We start from the raw sequence: 24,495 nt of genomic DNA, 5'->3' as shown, positions 1-24,495 counted from the left end.
CTTTTGTCACACAATGGGTGGGCTCTGGGCGCACTGCTCTGCGCCCCGGGACCACCCTTTGCATCACCCTATTAGAGCCTCTGGCTCTAATCAGGTGATTGATAAAAAAAACCCATTTAGCTCCATGCGTCTGGCGCCCTGCATGCAGATTAGGGGGCCGGACGCATGGAAGGGGGGGTGGCGCCCCTGCGCCCTCAATAGACCGGCCGCCTCTGTGTTTGACATTTATTAGAACTGAAGAAGCTGCTAACATAAGTAACAGAACATCTTTAGCATTTCAGATACAGGCTACCTACTTCTCCTAATTAAAGTAAATGTAAAGTCTCGTATTTAAAAAAAAAAAAAAAACATGTTATACTTACCTCCTCTGTGCAGTTGGTTTTGCACAGAGTGGCCCAGGTCCTCCTCTTCTCAAGTCCCTCTTTGCTGCTCCTGGCACCACCCTCCTGTCGAGCGCCCCCACAGTGAGCAGCCTGCTATGGGGGCCCCCGAGCCGAGTTGCAGCTCCGTGTATCCATTCAGACACAGGGCTGCTCTTCGGCACTGCACCCTCTCTCTCCTGATATGCTAAATTACATTGATTGACAGCAGCGGAAACCAATGGCGCTGCTGCTGTGTCTCAGCCAATCAGGAGAGAGAGTCCTGGGCAGCTGAGGGACTCGTAGACATCGCTGGAGTGAGATGGGGCACAGGCAAGTATTAGGGGGTGCTGGGGAGGCTGCTACACCCAGAAGGCTTTTTATCCTAATGCATAGAATGCATTAGGATAAAAAAACTTCTGACTTTACAACTCCTCTAAGCCAAAAAAAACATTTATGCCAGTTTGTGATTCATTTTCATAAAGTTGCAAATATATTTTAATCCTTTGTGGAGAACACACAAATTTTACACTGAAAATTTAATTAGTGCCAACATTTAAACTGCGAATTATGTTTGACCTGCTTAACATTTCATAATGAGCAAAGTCCTTTCTAACTATAAGTATTGTATTCCCTTTATAACAACGTTGTCAGTTTTTAACTTTGTTGGTGAAGGTGATAGTTACTATATTTGTATATTGTTAATTTTTTTCGATTTTTCAATAAAATAGTCTGTTTAATCAAAAATATTCCTCTGTGATGAATTTATTAAGGGTCTTTCCCTTTTTAGTACTATATGTTACAATTAGTGAAGACAGTCTCACTAGTTAATACACTTGTGAGTGATTGTTGAGTCAGTGGGGGTTAATCTGAAGTTATTCCTCCTCCACTGAGACATTATTTGAGGTTGAGCCAGATCCTTTTATCCCTCCTTCCTAATATAACTTGCATTCCCTGTTTTAGTTGCAGTGCACTGCAATTACCAGAATCAAGCTTCCTTTACTCTCCTAGAGTAAAGATAGATCAGCATGGAGACTCCGTACACATCATCTCAAACCTACATTGATGAGTTTAATCCTGTAGATTACTACAGAACACGCTATCATCCTGAAGAAGGAGCTTTGACTGGAGAATGGCTTGATTTTGCATTGCGGAATCTTCATGAAACTTTCACTTCAGGTAAACAACTGACTGCTTTATTTGCCTTATTGCTGCAAGAATCGTCACGCATCCTTCATCCTTCTCTTCAGTCTTGCACAGTTGTGCAGGCTCTTCTCCTGTCTGAACTTGATTACTCCAATTTTTCGTGAAAAGTTTGAGCTTCTTAGAGAAATGATTTTAAAACATTTTAGAAAAAAAAAAAAGAAAAAATTGTTCCATTTGTGGTTATACACATAGTCATTAAACCCAAAGGAGCCACTTGATGTGTCAGTTCCTTTGTTCTTGTGCCCACAACTCTGTGAACAGCCCCGTATTCTGACACACCTGGCGAGGATAAGGAGGTGGTTGTGTGTGTGAGTATGTATATGCGTACTGTATATATTGTGAGGGGTTAGCTCGGTAGCGGGAGAGGGTGACCCCTTGGGGGGGTTCGTTACACAGAGAGATAGCCGAGGAGTACTTGAAAACAACAGTCTATGGTTTATTCTTGCAATTTTCTTCAAACAAGTGCAAGCATCAAAACAGCATGAACCAAAACAAACATAAAATAAACCCTGGCCACTGTGGGCATCTACCTTCACACACAGGAACCTACCTAGGGAGTCTGTCCCACCTACTGCTGGGCAGACACTGCTGGTCATACAGCAGACAACCAATAGTCCATTTGTTTTCTTTTCACACAGAAAAAGTCCATCACCTCACCTTCAGAAGTCTTTCAGCTGACTGCTCTCCTCTACTCACACAGCTTCAGGAGGCAGCAATCAGTAGTCATCCTCTGGATAACTTATAGAGGCCTTAATTGCCTCATCCTGAATAGCTGAAGCTTTCAACGTCCTTACACCTTTCTGGCTACCTCTGCAGCCGACACCCTATAGTAATTGGTGAATTGTCACATACCCCCCCCCCATCTTGTTTCAACCCTAGGGTTGGGACACAGGTTGCCAGGCACGCATGTGCTCGGGACAAACCATCTGCATTCCCCATTTGAACACCCGGGCGATGCGTTACCACAAAACTAAATTCCTGAAGGGCCAGGAACCACCTATTTATTCTCCTATTGGTCTCCTTGTTCTGTGCCATCCACTTCAATGGGGCATGATCCGTCACCAGTTCAAACTGTCTACCCAGGGGGTAGTACCGGAGAGAATCCAAAGCCCATTTCACCGCCAAACACTCTTTCTCAATGGTGGCATAATTCTCCTCATGGGCCTTCAACTTTCAGCTGAGGTACATAACAGGGTGTTCTTCCCCCTTGATAATCTGGGACAGTACAGCTCCTAAACCCCCATTTGATGCATCTGTCTGGACCACAAAGTCCCGTGAAAACTCAGGCGAATTTAAAACTGGCTGACTACATAAGGCCTCTTTTAAAGCCTGAAAAGCTGTTTCTACTTCGGGAGTCCATTTGATCATGACAGACTCCTTCCCTTTGGTCAAATTGGTCAGGGAGGCAGCCTGTGAGGCAAAATGGGGTATAAAACAGCGATAATAACCTGCGATCCCCAAAAATGCACAAACCTGTTTCTTGTTGGTGGGACGTGGCCAATAGCGATGATCGAACGATTCGGGTCGACCATCGGTTCGACACAAACATTGACTGTTCGAAATTCGGCCGAATTCCAAACTTTTTGCTGAAAAAGTTCGGAATTCGGCAACCAGAACTGACCAAAATGCAATGGGACAGGAACTGGGCTTTAAAAGCCCGTGATTGGACCAGAACCATCAGTAAAAGCCAATTGAGGGGGGCAGGAGAATGCTAGGAATGTGATTGGAGTGACTAGGGGGTCCAGAGGCCAATCATTAGTGAATACGCCCCCCAGTATATAAGATAGCCCCGCCAAATCTCTACCATTTTAATACAGGGATGTGGAAGAGAGTGAAAGCAGTTCTGTTACTTCTGCTCTCAAAGTGTCATTTAGCAATTATTAGTGTGAGGAAAGGGATATCTAGTGTAGTTAGGGTACTATTTTCCACTATAGTTAGATTTCATAATCTAGTTTCTGTAGGGAAAGTGTTAAGTGTAAAGGTGACCGTAGTGTAGTGTAGGGTTAACTGACTCTGACTGCTATGGCAGGGTGACAAAACCCTTCCATGTCAGGGTGACCGCTATAGAGAAAAGTTTGTTTCTCTTAGAACACTTACAGAACAGGATGGTGGCTTCTCCCCTGTCACCCTGCTTTTTGTTGCAGGCGTTTATAGGGCTTTTTTGAGGACATGTTTGGAGTCAGGCAGGACATCTGAACTTCTGTGTAGGGGTATATATACACACACACATGTATGCTTATATACACATATATAGGTGTGAAAATAGCAGAAACCTATGCTTGCGCTTATGAAATAATTAACAGGCATATGTCTCCGCTCCTATAACACCTATATATGTGTATAAATACATATAAGTGTGTATGTGTATATATACCACTATACAGAATTTCAGATGTTTTGCCTGCCTCCAAAGACCCCAAAAAATGCCCAAAAAAACGCCTTCTGCAAAAACACACCTGGGCGTTTTTGTAGCTGGCGTTTTTTTGGGCATTTTTTGGGCGTCTTTGGAGGCAGGCATAACATCAGAACTTCTGTGTAGATGTATATATACAAACACACATGTATGTATATATACACATACACATATATAGGTGTGAAAGTAGCAGAAACCTATGCTTGCGCTAATGAAATAATTAACAGGCATATGGCTTCTCTGCTATAACACCTATTTTGCCTGCCTTCAAAGACCCCCAAAAAATGCCCAAAAAAAACGCCTGCTGCAAAAACACACCTGGGCATTTTTGTAGCTGGCGTTTTTTTGGGCATTTTTTGGGCGTCTTTGGAGGCAGGCATAACATCAGAACTTCTGTGTAGGGGTATATATACACACACACATGTATGTGTATATATACACATACACATATATAGGTGTGAAAGTAGCAGAAACCTATGCTTGCGCTAATGAAATAATTAACAGGCATATGGCTTCTCTGCTATAACACCTATATATGTGTATGTGTATAAATACATATAAGTGTGTGTGTATATATACCCCTATACAGAAGTTCAGATGTTATGCCTGCCTCCAAAGACCCCCAAAAAATGCCCAAAGAAAAAGCCTGCAACGACACACCTGGGCGTTTTTGTTTGTCGCAGGCGTTTTTTTGGGCATTTTTTGGGCGTCTTTGGAGGCAGGCATAACATCTGAACTTCTGTATAGGGGTATATATACACACACACTTATATGTATTTATACACATACACACATATAGGTGTGATAGGAGCGGAGACATATGCCTGTTAATTATTTAATTAGCGCAAGCATAGGTTTCTGCTACTTTCACACCTATTTATGAGTATGTGTATATATACATACATGTGTGTGTGTATATATACCCCTATGCAGAAGTTCAGATGTTATGCCTGCCTCCAAAGACGCCCAAAAAATGCCCAAAAAAACGCCCAGGTGTGTTGTTGAAGGCGTTTTTTTGGGCATTTTTTGGGGGTCTTTGGAGGCAGGCATAACATCTGAACTTCTGTATAGGGGTATATATACACACACACTTATATGTATTTATACACATACACATATATAGGTGTTATAGCAGAGAAGCCATATACCTGTTAATTATTTCATTAGCGCAAGCATAGGTTTCTGCTACTTTCACACATATATATGTGTATATATACATACATGTGTGTGTGTGTATATATACCCCTACACAGAAGTTCTGATGTTATGCCTGCCTCCAAAGACACCCAAAAAATGCCCAAAAAAACGCCAGCTACAAAAACGCTCAGGTGTGTTTTTGCAGCAGGCGTTTTTTTTTGGGGCATTTTTTGGGGGTCTTTGGAGGCAGGCAAAACATCTGAAATTCTGTATAGGGGTATATATACACAGACACTTATATGTATTTATACACATACACACATATAGGTGTGATAGGAGCGGAGACATATGCCTGTTAATTATTTCATTAGCGCAAGCATAGGTTTCTGCTACTTTCACACCTATTTATGAGTATGTGTATATATACATACATGTGTGTGTGTATATATACCCCTATGCAGAAGTTCAGATGTTATGCCTGCCTCCAAAGACGCCCAAAAAATGCCCAAAAAAACGACCAGGTGTGTTGTTGAAGGCGTTTTTTTTGGGCATTTTTTGGGGGTCTTTGGAGGCAGGCATAACATCTGAACTTCTGTATAGGGGTATATATACACACACACTTATATGTATTTATACACATACACATATATAGGTGTTATAGCAGAGAAGCCATATACCTGTTAATTATTTCATTAGCGCAAGCATAGGTTTCTGCTACTTTCACACATATATATGTGTATGTGTATATATACATACATGTGTGTGTGTGTATATATACCCCTACACAGAAGTTCTGATGTTATGCCTGCCTCCAAAGACACCCAAAAAATGCCCAAATAACGCCAGCTACAAAAACGCTTAGGTGTGTTTTTGCAGCAGGCGTTTTTTTTTTTGGGGCATTTTTTGGGGGTCTTTGGAGGCAGGCAAAACATCTGAAATTCTGTATAGGGGTATATATACACACACACTTTTATGTATTTATACACATACACATATATAGGTGTTATAGCAGAGAAGCCATATGCCTGTTAATTATTTCATTAGCGCAAGCATAGGTTTCTGCTACTTCACACCTATATATGTGTATGTGTATATATACATACATGTGTGTGTGTATATATACCCCTACACAGAAGTTCTGATGTCATGCCTGACTCCAAACATGTCCTCAAAAAAGCCCAATAAAACGCCTGCAACAAAAAGCCGGGTGTAAAAGTAGCAAAGCTACTAACCTGTTCTATATTAATTCTAATACAAACAAACTTTTTTTTTCTGGTTCTGGACATGCTACAGAGCTGAAACTTCACAGGTACACTTTTTAGACCCCCCCAGACACTAAATCCAAAGAAATCTAATTTTTTTTTTTCAATAATTTTTTCAATAATTGGCTCTCTATCAAAAATGACAATTTGTAAGAACTTTTTTTGTGTGATTAATAGTCCCTGGGGCATGACCCAGAACCCTAGCCACTTTTTAGGGGCATTTATTGGGTTTTAGGGCTTCAAAATTGTGTTTTTTGATTACCGAAGTTGTTCGGGTCCCATTGATTTCAATGGGGTTCTGAAATCCGGGCCGAACTTTCGGGAAGATCGGGTGTTCTGGTCGAACCGAACTTTTGAAAAGTTCGATCATCCCTAGTGGCCAATCCTGAATAGCCTCAACTTTGTTTATTTGGGGCTTGATTAGACCTCTTCCAATGGTATACCCCAGATACTTCGCCTCTTCTAGCCCAATGGTACATTTTTTTGGATTGGCTGTAAACCCAGCTTTCCAGATGGAATCCAACACAGCCTGAACTTTTGGTAAGTGTGAGTCCCAATCCTCACTGTGGATGACCACGTCATCGAGGTATGCAGCAGCATAGGCTCGATGAGGCCGAAGGGTCTTATCCATGGTGCGTTGGAATGTGGCAGGAGCATTCTGTAACCCAAAAGGCATCCTCCGATATCGGAAAGATCCGTCTGGAGTTACAAATCTGTGCCACATGCTCAATCACACTTCGATGAGGGGAACTCTCACTCTCCCATGTTTCCCTGGCAATGTCCAGTAGGCCCCGGGGGTGCCTCCCATACAGCAGCTCAAGCGGAGAGAACCCTGTGGATGATTGGGAAACCTCTCTTATGGCAAACATCAGATAAGGGAGCAGATAATCCCAATTCTTTCCGTCTTTATCCACCACCTTCCTCAACATTTGTTTTGAAGTTTTATTAAACCTCTCCACTAACCCATCTGTTTGAGGGTAATATACTGATGTACGTAATTGGGTCACTTTCAGGGGTTTACAAAGTTCTCTGGTCACCCTAGACATAAACGGGGTGCCCTGGTCAGTTAGGACTTCCTTAGGAAGACCCACACGGCTGAAAACTTGAAATAACTCCTTGGCAATGGTTTTAGCAGAGGTATTTCGGAGAGGAAACGGGTGGCATAGTCCATTATTACCAAGATGTGCTGGTGCCCTCTAGTGGACTTCAGTAAGGGGCCAACCAAGTCCATAGCGATCCACTCAAAAGGGACCTCGATAATGGGCAGGGGTACCAACGGACTGCGGAAATGTGGTGTGGGTGCATTAATCTGACACACTGGACAGGAAGAGCAGTACAATTCCACTTCCTTAGTGATCCCAGGCCAATAAAACCTCTGGGTGATTCTCTCCCGGGTTTTTTCTGCTCCCAAATGTCCCCCAAGAATGTGCCCATGGGCCAGTTCCAAAACCATCTTGCGGTACGGTTTTGGCACTACCAGTTGCTCAAGGGTGTCCTCTATCCTCTGTGACACTCGATATAAGAGGTCCCTTTCAATAATGAAGTAAGGGAGGGCAATCCTCTTGTCAGGGTTAACTAACTCCCCATCTATCTTCACTACATTCTCCCGGGCTCTTAGCAATGTGGGGTCCCTCAATTGCTCAGTGATAAAATTTTCTCGGTGCACCTCAAGGTCATCCAACCCTAACGGCCGCTGTTTCTCTTCTGAGGTAGCAGGCTCCTCCCTAGGGACTGGTGTTTCCCCGGCTAAGACTGAGCACGGAAATTAAGGAGAATCCTCACAGTTAGAGGATTCTGGAGTAGATGTTTCAGGCTCAGAAGAACCACCTACTGGGGAATCTGGGCAATCCCAGAGTTCCCAGAACTTTGGGAAATCCCTTCCCACAATGGCATCATGTGGCAGTTTGGGAACTAAACCCACTTGGTGACACAAGTTACCAAGGGAGGTTTCAAAGGAAACTGTAGTCACCGGATATTCTCGAGTGTCCCCATGTACACAAACTACAGCCATTTTCCTAGGATGTACGTATATTTTCACCACTAGATCACTTCTCACTAAGGTGACCAAGCTACCTGAATCCAACAATACCACAACATCTTTACCATCTAAACACATTCTATATAAAGGTTTCTCATTCCCCTTTACTGCAGTGCATGTGGTTGCAAAAAGGGACTGTCGTCTCTCTGTCAGAAAGTCACACTGCATGGGTTCATCATCCGCTGGGCAAACCGCTGGGCAAACCGCTGCTACATGTCCCTCTTCCCGGCAACGGTGACAAATCAACCTTCTGGTCCTCTCTTGTGGGATGGGTCTTCCAGGCCACTCTCGCCAAACATTAGTAGTAGTCCCAATAATAACTCTAGTTGCTCTTTGGTCCCTCTCTCCACCCCCATCCTTTGATGCAGTCTTACTTATAGGTGGGGAGGGTCTGGTCTTGGGGTGAAAAGTCTGTGCATCTCTGGGAAAAGAGGTCAAATTCTCTGTTGTTAGGTACCTTTCGACCAGGTCTACTAGTTTGTCTGCGGTTTCCCGTCCACCATGGCTCACCCATTTCTGCAGGGTGTTAGGAAGAGACCTAAGAAATTTGTCCATGACTACTCGCTCCAAAATTTTTGGTCCAGACAGAATTTCTGGCTGCAGCCATTTCTTAGCCAAATGGATGAGGTCATACATCTGCGACCGAGGTGGCTTCCTCAGCTGATAACTCCAATTGTGGACGCGCTGAGCACGGACATCCAAGGTTACCCCAAAACGTGCCAATATTTCCTCTTTTAATCGATCATAGTTTTTTGCATCAGCCCACTGTCCTTTAGGCCAACTCTCTTTCTCCGCTGTTCTTTCAAACGTGGTCAGAAACATCTCAGGATCCTCATCTGCAGTCATCTTTGGCAATAAGTGGCTTACCTGAAAAGTCGGTATGTTACTGGCCTGACTCCCAGCCTTGGTCTGCTGTCTCTGAAGCTGTTTCACGATGGCCTCCATTTGCTGCTGGTGTCTCTGTTCCAAGCCTACAATGTTCTCTCGGTGAGCTGCCATGCTCTCTTGGTGAGCCTGTTGTTGAGCTGCAAGGCTCCGCTGAAAATCCGCATTTGCCTGCTGTTGTTTTGCATTTGCCTGCTGTTGATTTGCATTTGCTATAACCAGTTGTTTCAGCATCTCCTCCATTTTGGGTTTACTTTAACTGCCCGCGGCACTCCACCATATGTGAGGGGTTAGCTCGGTAGCGGGAGAGGGTGACCCCTTGGGGGGGTTCGTTACACAGAGAGATAGCCGAGGAGTACTTGAAAACTACAGTCTATGGTTTACTCTTGCAATTTTCTTCAAACAAGTGCAAGCATCAAAACAGCATGAACCAAAACAAACATAAAATAAACCCTGGCCACTGTGGGCGTCTACCTTCACACACAGGAACCTACCTAGGGAGTCTGTCCCCACCTACTGCTGGGCAGACACTGCTGGTCATACAGCAGACAACCAATAGTCCATTTGTTTTCTTTTCACACAGAAAAAGTCCATCACCTCACTTTCAGAAGTCTTTCAGCTGACTGCTCTCCTCAACTCACACAGCTTCAGGAGGCAGCAATCAGTAGTCATCCTCTGGATAACTTATAGAGGCCTTAATTGCCTCATCCTGAATAGCTGAAGCTTTCAACGTTCTTACACTTTTCTGGCTACCTCTGCAGCCGACACCCTATAGTAATTGGTGAATTGTCTAAACAAGGCAGAGATGTATTTCCCCTCTGTGACAACACCCATAGATTTACCTGACTTCCTGTCACATACCCCCCCCTCTTGTTTCAACCCTAGGGTTGGGACACAGGTTGTCAGGCACACATGTGCTCGGGACAAACCATCTGCATTCCCCATTTGAACACCGGGGCGATGCGTTACCACAAAACTAAATTCCTGAAGGGCCAGGAACCACCTATTTTTTCTTCTATTGGTCTCCTTGTTCTGTCCCATCCACTTCAATGGGGCATGATCCGTCACCAGTTCAAACTGTCTACCCAGGGGGTAGTACCGGAGAGAATCCAAAGCCAAAGAATCCAAAGCCCAGTAATTGGTGAATTGTCTAAACAAGGCAGAGATGTATCTCCCGTCTGTGACAACACCCATAGATTTACCTGACTTCCTGTCACAATATATATATATATATATATATATATATATATATATATATATATATACACACATACAGTATCTCACAAAAGTGAGTACACCCCTCACATTTTTGTAAATATTTCATTAAATCTTTTCATGTGACAACACTGAACAAATGACACTTTGCTACAATATAAAGCAGTGAGTGTACAGCCCAACACGACAACAACCCCAAACACACCTCCAAGATGACCACTATCTTGCTAAAGAAGCTGAGGGTAAAGATGATGGACTGACCAAGCATGTCTCCTAAACCCTATTGAGCATCTGTGGCGCATCCTCCAACGGAAGGTGGAGGAGCGCAAGATCTCTAACATCCACCAGCTCCGTGATGCCATCATGGAGGAGTGGAAGAGGACTCCAGTGGCAACCTGTGAAGCTCTGGTGAACTCCATGCCCAAGAGGGTTAAGGCAGTGCTGGAAAATAATGGTGGCCACACATAACATTGACACTTTGGGCTCAGTTTGGACATTTTAACTTGGGGCTGTACTCACTTTTGTTGCCAGCAGTTTAGACATTAATGGCTGTGTGTTGAGTTATTTTGAGGGGACAGAAAATTTACACTGTTATACAAGGTGTACACTCACTACTTTACATTGTAGCAAGGTGTCATTTTCTCAGTGTTGTCACATGAAAAAATATAATAAAATATGTACAAAAATGTGAGGGGTGTACTCACTTTTGTGAGATACTGAATGTATATATACTGTATAGACTGCGTATATAACTGCACAAAAGTCTAAGGCAGGCAGGAAAAAAATGCTGTAAATTAGGAAAACTTTCAGAAACAGAAGTGTTAACAGTTAATTTTTTACTAATTAACAATAAATAATCAGTAGAGAAACCCAATTGAAATCAATCTGTGGTATAACCCCCTTTGCCTTCAAAACAGCATCAATTCTTCTAGGTAGATTTTTACACAGTTTTTGATGTAACCCGCAGGTAGGTTGTTCCAAACATCTTGGAGAACTAACCACATATCTTCTGTCGATGTAGGCTGCCTCAAATCCTTCTGTCTCTTTATGTAATCCCAGACAGACTCCATGATGGTGAGATCAGGGCTCTGTGGGAGCCAACCCATCACTTCCAAGACTCCTTGTTCTTCTTTACACTGAAGACAGTTCCTAAGGACATTGGCTGTATGTTTGGGGCCATTGTCCTGCTGCAGAATAAAGTTGGGGCCATTGCATGTGTCCCTGATGGTATGGCATGATGGATAAGTATCTGCCTGTATTTCTCAGCATTGAGGACACAATTGAGCCTGACCAAATCTCCAACTGCATTTATAGAAATGCAGCCCTAAACTTGCAAGGAACCTCCACCATGCTTCTCTGTTGCCTGCAGAAAGTCATTGTACTGCTCTCCAGGCCTTCGCCAACAATCTTTCTTTTGCTACAGCCAAATATTTCATATTTTGACTCATCAGTCCAGAGCACCTGACCGCAACAAATAAAGGGGTGGTGGGAGGTGTAACTACCTTATTTCTGCCATTAAAGTACCAGGCTACACACATACATTATACAGAGAGGACCAAGTCAGATTAAGTAAGTGGTAGGTTAGGTATATGACCCTCAAACATCTTTCATTGCAACTGAAAAATAAATACCATAAATTACCATGAAATAAAAGGAATTGATGTAAGGCATGTGTTCAGATCAGTCTTCTTCAACCAGGGCGCCCAGGCATCCTGGGGCATCTAGAGGTTTCTTCAGGGGTGCCTTAGTAAAATTTGGGTGGATGAAACCTGCTTTTTAGTTACACAAAGCTACAGGTTTTCATTGTGCACCATTACAACCTTCTAGCTGCCAACCTCCTAACTACCAATGACATCATCAGTTGATAAGGAGGATATATCATCCTTGCTTGAAAAAATTTGAGGGAAACAAAGAACATTGGAATTTCAGTCAGTACCAGTTTGCAAAAGTATATTTGCTTTGGAAGAATAGATCACCTTTAATGTTGGGTGTTCTACATGTATTGATGTTGCTGCGTTATGTAAAACTATCAGAGTGGTTTTTACATTTTAGAATGGGGCGCCTCATGATTGTCCATAATTTTGGAGGGTACCTCGAGGTTGTCCATAGTTTTAAAGGGTGCCTTGTCTAAAAAAGTTTGAGAAACACTGGTCCAGATGAATAATGTAGGGGAAGTTTATTTTATTTTTATTAGTAAGAGTATAATATAAGAAGGTGCAGTGCTAAACCAAATTGCAAAATAAATATCCCATAATAAACTGAACAAAAAATGTGAAGAAAAAAAAAAAAAAAAAATATATATATATATATATATATGTAGCACTCTCCTAGATAGGTGCTAGATAGGAAGTTTAATTTGCTCTGCCTGCTTATCAGGAGAGTGGCAGGTAACACTTAGTTGCTTTGCTTATCAGGGGAGCAGGATTTCTAGTCAGGCCTGTTGCATGTGTCCATGTGTGATTCACCTGGTCTGAGGGAGTGTCCCCACTGTGTCCAATAGGGGAGCATTTTGGACAGTGGAGGAAACCCAGCCAGTGACACACAGGCTTTGTAACTGTCCCAGTGGGTTGGCACAGACAGTGGTGCATCCTGGGATAGGTTATAGAAGCCAAGGCCACATGTGACAGGGGTCTTTGGGCGGGAAGCCAGGTCCCAGGAGGAGGGTGACAGCTGTCTCTCCTCCTGTTGCTGTGGATGGTGGTCACAGGCGGTCGGCCTAGTGGACCAGGAAAGTGTGGCTGAACCCAGAGGTCCAGTGGAAGCTGACTGTGGAGGTGAAGGCAGAGCAACTCTGGAAAAACAGTGTCTGTGAGTAAAGGGGAGCTTGCCAAAGGGTCTGCCCAGGAAGGGGACCACTCCAGTGACTAGAGTCAGCAGACGGGTGTCAGCACACAGGCAGGGAGAGTAAAGGGGGTGCCAAGTTGTTATCCCTGAAGAGAATATTCAAGTGGGAACAGTAATCTTATCTTCACTTCAGTGGCAAGGTGAAGCAGCGGCCTTGCTGCATTTTACAGATAATTGTCCTCAAGATTGTGCATAGTTCATAGTTGGAGTATCCCACTCATCCCTTCTCCTATCCCAGTTCTAAAATAAAACACAAAAAACAACATCCCTGGATTGATTATTGACTGAGCCAAGGACTTTCAATGCTGTTTGTCTGCTGTCAGTTGCTAAGGGTAACCCAGGGGAATCCAGAAAGTGTAATACTCAGCAGTCCTCTAGTTGGCAGTGCTACATATAATAACAACAATAATAAAATGACAGTGCAGTCCAAGGGAATAAATTTCAAAGAATAGAAAACATACAGTATATCCCAGTGCAGTAAATAATCGCAGAACAGGGTCGTGCCACCTTCTGTGCTCAATGGAAAAACCTTCCACCACTTCTAAAACTGACTGTTTACCAGAACATATGGACTCAGTTACCCATACAGGTACTGGGTCAACCACATTTTCGATTGTTTCCAGGAGTGGTACTAGAAGATTCCAAATGTTTCCACACGTAACAACGTGATGAATCCACTCCACATAGATTGGTGTCAAAGCAGTGCGTTGGACCATAGAGATAAAGAAAGGCTCCACATAGTGTAAAACTGGATCTCCAAAATGTATTTAAAAAGGTAGAAAGTTTACATCATTCCCAATAAACAGGTGCTTGTAACATCATCCAGTATACAAGATCATAGTGCAATGCCCTGAATAGTGGAGTTTTTCTTTATCTCTATGGTCCAACACACTGTTTTGACACCAATCTATGTGGAGCAGATTAATCACGTTACATGTTACAGTTACATGTGGAAATGTTTGGAATCTTCTAGTACCACTCCTGGACACATTCAAAATGTGGTTGACCCAGTACCTGTATGAGTAACTGAGTCCATATGTTCTGGTAAGCAATCAGTTTTACAAGTGGTGGAAGGTTTTCCCATTGAGCATAGAAGGTGGCACGACCCTGTTCTGCGATTTTTCACTTCACTGGGATATATGTTTTCTATTCTGTGGACTTTATTCCCTTGAACTTATTATTGTTGTTATTATATATATATTTCTTCACATTTTTTGTTCAGTTTATTAAGACATATTTATTTTGCGATTTGGTTTAGCGCTGCACTTTCTTTGATTATCTGTTTATTGCAATGACATGTCCATTGTAGTGCGAGCAGCTAGAGATACACTGGAATTAGCACAGTTTATACAAATTTCACACTATTTGTGAGAGTATACAGATTATGGGCTTGGAAGGGGGAGGACCAAAGAAACCAACAGCTAATATTAACCACAATACTACTTCAGGACCAACAATCCCACTTATTCTAGGATCGCAAAGAATATTGGATTGTGTGGAAGATCCTTTCCATTAACATTAGAGAGTCCATTACCATTAGAACTTGAGACCATGGGGCTGTCTGAGAATGCTCAGGGTTATAACCATTTGATGTGTGAAAAATTGGGGGACAGCGCTCAATAGTGTGAATCAAGGTCAATCACTTCTATTAAATGATTTAAATAAATAAATGAATGAAATAAATAAATATAAACACAAATCACAAACCACAATTAAATGGACCAAAAAAGGGGGTTCCCCCTAAAGTGCTTACATTTTAAAGTGATTGTGCATATAGTACTTTAAATCATATTAGATATACAGTCCTTGTATCTCCAAAGTGCAAGTGCAAAAACGTGCAACAAATAAAACTGTGATTGTTCTTAAAGTGCTTCATGTGCCGCAAAATTGCATTTCTCCATGTGAATGGGGGAATCTGTCACCATGTGCTCAGCCCACTTACCAAACGACCCCTTGGGGTCTGGCGTAGGTAAATGGTGTCTTTAATGCCCGGTATCTTTAAATCCCAGCTGAAGATATATCCGGGATCTCCTACTGCTGATTTGGAAGAGGGCTGGATCAGGATTCCGGTGTCTATCCCACTCAGACGTACGACAGTTTTGTGTAACCGAAGGGGTTAATCCTCCGCTGTTTGATCCGGTCTTCTCTGATCCTCCCCCTCTTCCTTCAGCGGGGATTTAAAGATGCCGGCATTAAAGATACCATTTACCTACGCCAGACCCCAAGGGGTGGTTTGGTAAGTGGGCTGAGCACATGGTGACGGATTCCCCCATTCACATGGAGAAATGCAATTTTGCTGCACATAAAGCACTTTAAGAACAATCACTCAGTTTTATTTGTTGCACGTTTTTGCACTTGCACTTTGGAGATACAAGGACTGTATATCAAATATGATTTAAAGTACTATATGCACAATCACTTTAAAATGTAATCACTTTAGGGGTGAACCCCCATTTTTGGTACATTTAATTGTGGTTTGTGATTTCTGTTTATATTTATTTATTTCATTCATTTATTTATTTAAATCATTTAATAGAAGTGATTGAACTTGATTCACACTATTGAGCGCTGTCCCCCAATTTTTCACATGTTTCACAACCCACTGTTGTTTTAGACTAGCTGCTGAATCTTTTGTGATATCTTTTATGATATCTTCTCATCAGAATTATCTATAAAAGTTTATTTTTCACTAATTCAATACCTAGGCGCGATCAAGTGAGTAATTATTACTCACATTGTTTTCCAGCTTATAACCAATTGAACTGCACTATACAGAGTATGTAATAGCCTTTCATGCTGAAAGGTTACATTAGGAATAGTAGCAAATAGTAGGCACAACGGCATTGTTAAAGTCGGATAACGGTTGACCCACTACTTGGATGACTTTAGATGTGACTTGTTGCTAGAGGGGATAAAGTACTCCATAAATCCAAGGGAGATAGCGTGGAGTCTCTGAGGAGTTGCTACTATCTGAAGATTTCTTGTCCAAGAGACTCTATTTTCTGCACATCCTTCTAGACTCTATGTTCCTTCTCTTACAGGTTATGATGGCTGTATTACACACACAAGGGACCTAGCTCAATGGAGCATTAGGATTCTAGTGGTATTTTGATTCCGATGTTCAAAGTCTGTATAGCAGAGAAGGGTATGTGTGTGGATTCCTCACTCAACCAGTTAATCACCACCTCTCTTGTCGACAACATTTGCTTTCTATAGGCTAGATAATCTCTTAGGAGGGGCAATTGCTTCAACATCTGGCTTATAGGTCCCTAAGGCATAGGGAGCAAGACGGATCTCAGCAGCAAAAGAAGGAAGATCATGTGCCAGGAAGTGTCTCAAACTATAAGTATTGAATTGAATATTGAGCAGCATCACAAGGTCCGGTACACTCTACTAAGTCTAGGAGAAAGCAGCTTATAGCAGTTTGATGCAGCTTGGAAGAAGGTCAAGTCACGTTTCCATTTGACACAATGCATGATATTCATACACCCAAATTCCAAACAAATATAAAGGGAGATAGATATCTACCAAGAAGGTCGCACAGGGACACTACGGTTAATGAAAAGAAATTCCAGCTAGTGTTAAGTTCTTGTTTCATTTTGTTAAAAATACTTTTGGAACAAACAGTATGTACTCTTTTTGAACCTGCTTAATTTACTGTGCTATTCAAATATCCGTACTTTGGTAATGCAGTGTTAAAGGATACCATTTAAAACAGACTAAGCACAAAATCCATCTGGTAGACTGATATTAAAGTGGAGTTCAACCCTAATTTTATACTTACCTCCATCTTCTCGCTCCGGGTCACCTGAAAAACAAATGGCTAATCACATTTTTTATTTTTTTTTACTTACCTCGTAGCGAAGAAAATATACTTACCTTACTTCCTTCTTCCTCCTTCCTCGGCCGCGGCCTGTCGTCACTTCCTGGCTCTGCAATGATTCCTGGGAGCTGAACGTCATCGCTCCCAGGAATCATTGCGCCTGCACCGGCCCCCGACGTCAGTTCCGGGGCGCGAGCGTCATCCCCTTCTAAACAGCTTCTGGGCATGCCCAGAAGCTGTGGAGGGATGACGCGCGCGCCCCGGAAGTGACGGCGGGGCCGACGCAGGGCATCGTGGGACCGAAGAAGGCGGAAGAGGACACCGAAGAGGAACGCGCTGGCTTCAAGCTGCCCACATCTGAGATGGCAGCGCTGGACAAGACTTTTTCAAGGTAAGTATTTGTCCTAACAGGTAAGTGCAACCCGGGACAGATCAGAGGCTAGCCATTGTGGAATGCACTAGCCCTGACTGTCCCGGGGGTATTTTTAAAAAAAAAAAAAATTCCAGGGTGGAACTCCGCTTTAAGGTTTTGAATTTGATACACAGGACCCAACTGACTACACCGCATATACAAGTATGTTATCCATTAACCACAGTGTTATCAGAATAAATCTGATTTCACCTTGACTCTTCTATGTTTCTAAACAAAAAGATCCACTCTTGGTTTTTGTTTTCTAAGGGAATGTCAAAGGAGACCTACTAATTGACTTTGGAGCTGGACCCTCAATTTATCAGCTTCTCTCTGCTTGTGAAGCTTTCAACAATATCATCACTTCCGACTTTCTTGAGCAAAACCGAACACAGCTACAGAAGTGGCTGAGGAATGATCCTGATGCATTCGACTGGACTAAAATTGTCAAGTTTGTGTGTGAGCTTGAAGGTAACAGGTGTGTCACAATTGTGTGCTTAGGATAATGTGCTTGTGTACCAGTAGCTCAGCCCTCTCTGATGAGTTTGTATATAGTATACTATATTGTATCTAGCCTAATATTTATTTTACTAAAACAGGGGCAGGCTGGTGTCCATTGTGTAGGGGCCGGGCTTTTTGTTGCAGCAATGTGTGCATATTTTTTTTACATTTTTTTCTCAACTTTATTGAAATGTAAATTCTTTGCTGTGGTGCAGTTAAATATACTAACATGAGGGGAGATGTGGTATGTTGCAATAAAAGCAGGATGTCTGCTTTTTTTACACAATGTACCGCCACCTATCTCCATGCAGAGTTATGGTGGAAATAGGTGTAGCCCTGTCGGGGTCCTTTGATTGTAGCTGATTCTTCCCAAATAGCACAGAGGTTGCCCATCCCCATAAGCTCCATTCCATACATATCGGCTGCACTAACTTAGTCTAACAGGGGTCTCCAACATTCTAAACATAGGGCCAGTTTACTGTCCTTCAAACTTTGGGGAGGCTACACTATGGCCAGTGTGAGTTGCAAATGTCCTGGCGTCAGAGGGAGTAAAAAATTCCCCTATGATTAGTATTGGGGAGGGGGAGTGTAATAGTGCACCATCATTGGTATCAGTGGGAAGAATAGTGTCCCAATGTCAGTGTCAGTGGCAGGAACTTTGCCCCACTGTTTCTGACAGGGGGAAAAATATTGCCTCAAGGGCCAGACAACAGCAAGCAAAGAGGCGTATCTGGCCCCTGGGCCGCAGTTTGCAGACTACTGGTCTATGCAGTTTGAAATGAATTGCTTGACTCTTTCACTGCCAGAACAATTTTTGCATACATACAAAAGCATTTTAGGCCTAAAGATTAAAAACCCCAAAACATTATATATTTTCTAAAAGCAGACACCCTAGAGAATAAAGTAGTGGTAGCTCCAATTTTTTATGTCACACAATATTGCCAAAAAATACACTAAAGTTAATTTTAGAGCACACAAATGCAACAAATTACTAAAAGTTTGTAAAGTATAAAAGATCTGGTTGCGCTGAGTAAATATATTGAAAAGAAAGGGGTGCGCTGATTAGGTGAAAGGCTGCAACCAGATGATAGGACGTGTATATGTTTAAAAGTGATGGTGCGCTTTTCTTAAATGTGAAAAATCATATATTGAACAATATATAACAAAAATGGGAAAAAAAAACCCAATCAAAATCACAGTGATAGGTGAGTAGGTGTAAAATGAACAAACAAAATAGTCAAATAACACTCGATGTGACTATACAAATACACATTAAAATAAAAGTCCATTGAATAATGTGATCCAAAATGTGAAAAAATGGTGAAGAAAGTCCAATTAAAAATCAAGGTGATGATGTAGTGTTCCCTCCACCGGGTGAAATGCCTCCTTACCTGGCGGAAAGAAGGTAAGTGCCTGATAATGATATTCTAATATGGAAACCAGTGTTCTATTTCCACCTGCACACGTGCAAGGTCACCCAGGTGATAAATAAATACAAGCCTCTTACCAGATGTAAGAGACAATCAAGCCTCTAAATATCCTGATCATGAGGATGCTTCTTTAACACCATGGATGGATGAAATCATTCACACTTTCTTCCCTCTGTATATACCAACGTGTGTCTCCTATCCTTTTGGGGTGATGGACTCCCCGCGATGTTCCAAAGTACATAAAAGAATGGATGGGACTAATAGTGCATTACCTTTTATATGCAATTTATTGATATACAGATTTGCACTTACAGTTAGGTTGAAAATTCGGGCAGAAAATCATGTATTGACAGGCTGAGGATCTCTAGGTGCATCGGGTCCGGCTGCAGCACGGACCGCCGATGACGCAATGACGGCACGCCTCCCTCCTGACGCGTTTCCTCCAATAGGGCTTCAACTTGAGATGGGAGATCTTCCACAGGAGAAGGAGGCAGCTAAAGACCAGGTGAGCATCTCATACCATCTTAACCACTTTACGACCGCTCACTGTGCCTCTACTGCGGCACAGTGGCTCGTTATCGTCCAGCGACGGAGGCTCGCTCTCGCTGTATTCATTCACAGCGGGAGTCAGGCCAGGGAAGGAGCAGCGGCGATCGCCGCTGCTCTTCCCCGATCATCGGGGAATCGAGTTTGGAGATCCGCCCGCTTGTGTAAACAGAGCGGGCGGATCTCCTCAGTGACAAACAGTGACAGATTGCGGGGTTCAGCATAGCTGAACATGTGATCTGTCCCTGTGTCACTCAGTCACCTCCCCCCACACACGTTAGTAAGCACCAGGCATACATTAACCCCTCCCTCTCCAAAAAAATTAACCCCTTCCCTGCCAGTGTCATTTTTACAGTAACAGTGCATATTTACAGCACTGATTACTATAGAAATGTCACTGGTACCCCCAAAAGTGTCAAAAATGTCAGTCAAGGGTCCGATCTGTCCGCCGCAATGTCGCAGTCCCGCAAAAAAAATCGCAGATCGCCGCCATTACTCGTTAAAAAAAAACACCAAAAATGACAGAAATCTTTCCCTTAGTTAGTAAACGCAATAACTTTTGCGCAAACCAATCAAAATACGCTTATTGTGATTTTTTTTACCAAACATAGGTTGCAGAAAACAAATTGGCCAAAAATTTAAAACAATTTTGATTTTTACATTTTTTTAGGGGGAATTTCATATAAAAAAATTTGAAAAATATTGTTATTTTTTCAAAATTTACGCTCTTTTTTTGTTTATAGCGCAAAAAGTAAAAATCGCACAGGTGATCAAATACCACCAAAAGAAAGCTCTGTTTGTGGGAAAAAAAAGGACGTAAATTTTGTTTGGGTACGGCGTTGAACGACCGCGCAATTGTCAGTTAAATTCGCACAGTGCCGAATCGCAAAAAGTGGCCTGGACGTAAGACAGCAAAATCCTCCGGTGGTAAAGTGGTTAAAGAGGCTGTAACCCCCCCTGTAATGTTTGTACCTATAGGTAAGCCCATATTAAGGCTTACCTATAGGTACTGTAAATATCTTCTAAACTTGCACCTTTTAGGAGAAATTTACTATATACTGCGCCGATGATGTCTTTGGCGCATGCGCTCTGAAGGAACGGCCGTCCATGCCATTTCTTCAGAGCCCTGAGCCGTGACCGGTGGCTTCTACGGGAGTGACGTCACGCGGCTCTGGCCAATAGCACAGCTGGAGTCCGCAAACACGGAAGGAAGATGGGCAAAGATGAGTGCACCCTCCAGCGAGGATGATGGAAGGCTTCGTTTGGAGGTAAGTGTCACATAATGTGCTAGTATGCGATGCATACTAGCACATTATGCCTTTACTTTTCAGGTAAGAATAAAAACAAACTACAGACTTTACTTCCTCTTTAAATGGCAGTGCTGTAAAAGCAACTGACCCGCATAATCATTTTCTGGGGGTTTACACCTAAGTGAAACCTACAAAATGTTCACACAAGTAAAATATAGAAAACAATTTAAAAAATTCCTAAAAGTAAATTGTAACGTATGGTACTAAATCATAACTTAAAATGATTTTAAAGCTATTTTTATTAAAATCATAAGCATTGTTATTGCACAGGGCAGCCCCAAACTTCTTCTCAAGTCCTCTGCAAGTGATATTGGCTCCTACTCTTCTGTGTCTGCCCCCATAGAAAAAGCAAGGGCAGACGTGCAGCTTTAATCCCGAGCTGGTTTGCATCCATTGACACATACAGTGTGGCTCGGCCCCATCTACCGCTCATAGGATTTGACTGAAAGCAACAGAAGTCAATGGCTCCTGCTGATCTCAGCCAAGCTTGTAAGGGTGGGGAGAGAGGAGAGAAGACCGACAGATGGGTACAGCGCTGGATCAATACAGCCCTCTGGTAAGTATTTAGGAGTGGGGAAGGGCAAAGCAAGTGGCATAACCACCTTTAGAACCACTTTAATGGAATTGATGGAACCTACTCTTCCCATTCAGTGCTAATAGAGGGTGCCAAACCAGACAAAGATTGTTACCTAGTTTGGAGCCAGGCATCCTGGTTTCTTTCAATCAGTATAGAGCAGTGATGGCGAACCTTGGCACCCCAGATGTTTTGGAACTAAATTTCCAATGATGCTCCTGCACTTTGCAGTGTAATTGAGCATCATGGTAGAAATGTAGTTCCAAAAGCTCTGGGGTGTCAAGGTTCGCCATCACTGGTATAGAAAGCAGGAGAGAGCGGAGCCGGCTTAGTGTAGCATAAATTTATTGATACATAAGGAATGTAGCAACTTACTCTGAGGTAAGGATAAACTGGTACGGTGGGTATGGCGAGATCATCTATCTTCTTCTCCTAGGGAAGTGCAGTGGAGGAAGGTGGCTGAGTGCCGGTGTATGTGTGGGGAAGCTGTTGTTCAGCAGCTTGTTCGTGGGTTTGAGCGGCGGCGGAGGGTTCTCAGCAGGGCTCCGACTACCTGCTTCCGGTCTGACCAACGTCACTTCCTGGTAGGGAGAAGATAGGGGTTTGCATGCGTTTGGAGCATCCATGCTCCTTCGTCAGGCCGGCGCCGCTCTCTCCTGCTTTCTATTCCTCAGAGCCCCTTCTTGCTCCAGCTGGCAGCCACCGAACGTGCCCCCCCCTACCACCTATTGGATTCCTTTCTCCGCTGCTCCACACCCCCTCCCCCTTTTCCTCTTCATCCCCCCTCCCCAATCTGGCCCCCCCCCCTCCTTACTTTGTACTACCTACCAATACTAGAGTGCGCCATGACATCATCCACATCAATGGTATAGAGCCTATTTACTATAGAGATTATTATGAATGTGTGCAATTATAATACTCTATGGTGTCCTCTTTTAGTGACAATGAGAGCTGTAAGAAGAAGGAGGAAAAACTGAGAAGAACAGTGACAAAAGTTCTGAAATGTGATGCTCTGAAGAAGAACCCATATGACCCAGTGGAGATGCCACAAGCTGATTGCCTGATTAGTTGCCTCTGTTTAGAAGCACCCTGCAAAGACGTAGAATCTTACACCAATGCATTGAGGAATCTTAAGGGCCTCATTAAACCAGGGGGTCACATAGTAATTCAGAGTGCGCTTAACGCTTCATACTATTATGTTGGTCAAAAGAGATTCTCTGCTCTGGCCATTACAAAGGAAGAACTAAAGATGTCATTTAAGGATGCTGGCTATGAAATAGTGAAACTAAAGGTCATTCCAGTGACTGAAAAACCCGAAATGGACATCTCTGATCACGATAGCTATTACTTTGTCCATGCCCGTAAACCATGTTCATAGGGAAAATGACATATGATTTTTTTCTGCCCAGGTCCTAATCAGTAATTTCTCCTGTTGCTTTCCAAATTGTTAATATATTTAACAAAGCTCGTGAAACAGCAATGATCAATTAAATCCTATGCCAAATTGAATTGAAAAATATTTTTTTGCCATTAATATTAGTAAGCATTTATGAATATCAAGGAATATGCTGAACTGTGCGGTATTCAACCTGCCAAACATCTTTAAACTTATTTAAAGATGTTTGGCTGGTTGAATAGCACATGGTCCAGTATATGATGACTACTTTTTTTGGGGTGTCTATGTCCTGATTTTTGTATAATTGGTTCTTTGTTTGGTCACCTGGAAGACATATGATTTTGAAAAGTCGGTACACAGCCTTCTTGCTATTTCTCCCCAATAATTTTTGTAGCTGTAATTTGTAGCCAGATCAAAAGGCAGAACTTTTACTTCTGTATAATTGTAGTGGTGGTATAGCGTGGGCTGGGGGGTTTAGGTACAGTAAAGGTCTGCACTGGGGTCAAAAACCATATAGCTACACCAAACTGATCTTGATAGCCAATATTATATCAATGCTTTTAAAATTTGAAAATCACCAATAAAGTATACATATCTAAATTAAATTTCATGATTGTTGTAATGAAAACATACAGTATCTTACATAAGTGAGTACACCCCTCACATTTTGTAAGTTTTTTATTCTATCTTTTCATGTGACAACAATGAAGAAATGAGACTTTGCTACAATGTAAAGTAGTGAGTGTACGGCTTGAATAACTGTGTAAATTTGCTGTCCCCTCAAAATAACTCAACACACAGCCATTATTTTCTAAACCGCTGGCAACAAAAGTGAGTACACCCCTAAGTGAAAATGTCCAAATCGGACCCAATTAGCCGCCCCGGGTGTTATGTGACTTGCTAGTGTTACAAGGTCTCAGGTGTGAATGGGAAGCAGGTGTGTTAAATTTGGTGTTATCGCTCTCTCATACTGGTCACTGGAAGTTCAACATGTCACCTAATGGGAAAAGAATTCCCTGAGAATCTGAAAAAAAGAATTGTTGCTCTACATCAGGGGTGGGGAACCTATGGTTCGGGGGTCGTATGCGGCCCGCAAAGTCATTTGGTCCGGCCCCCTGTGCAGCTGAGTCTGTGTCTCTCTCAGCTG

General features: G+C 42.7%; 1 protein-coding gene across 1 annotated transcript; it reads left to right on the top strand.

Annotated features, from left to right (window-relative positions):
* Positions 1 to 1,337: 1,337 nt before the first annotated feature.
* Positions 1,338 to 23,508, top strand: LOC309567873 (nicotinamide N-methyltransferase-like). Its single transcript, XM_082273381.1, has 3 exons — positions 1,338 to 1,538; positions 17,862 to 18,069; positions 22,892 to 23,508. Exons 1-3 carry the CDS (start codon positions 1,388 to 1,390, stop codon positions 23,328 to 23,330), a joined length of 798 nt encoding a protein of 265 aa, XP_082129507.1. The 5' UTR covers positions 1,338 to 1,387; the 3' UTR covers positions 23,331 to 23,508.
* The last annotated feature ends 987 nt before the right edge of the window (positions 23,509 to 24,495 follow it).

Source organism: Pelophylax lessonae (assembly GCF_965119305.1).
Source record: "Pelophylax lessonae genome assembly, chromosome: 12".
NCBI classification, from domain to species: Eukaryota; Metazoa; Chordata; class Amphibia; order Anura; family Ranidae; genus Pelophylax; species Pelophylax lessonae.
The sequence above is the reverse complement of the archived record's forward strand: the minus strand, read 5'-3'. Positions and strand labels throughout refer to the sequence as shown.

Excerpts from the sequence above, each read along its gene's own strand:
- LOC309567873 (XM_082273381.1), top strand. The coding sequence starts at position 1,388 with ATGGAGACTCCGTACACATCATCTCAAACCTACATTGATGAGTTTAAT. Across the intron at positions 1,539-17,861 it reads TCATGAAACTTTCACTTCAG|GGAATGTCAAAGGAGACCTA; the intron begins GTAAACAACTGA and ends TTGTTTTCTAAG. Across the intron at positions 18,070-22,891 it reads TGTGAGCTTGAAGGTAACAG|TGACAATGAGAGCTGTAAGA; the intron begins GTGTGTCACAAT and ends GTCCTCTTTTAG.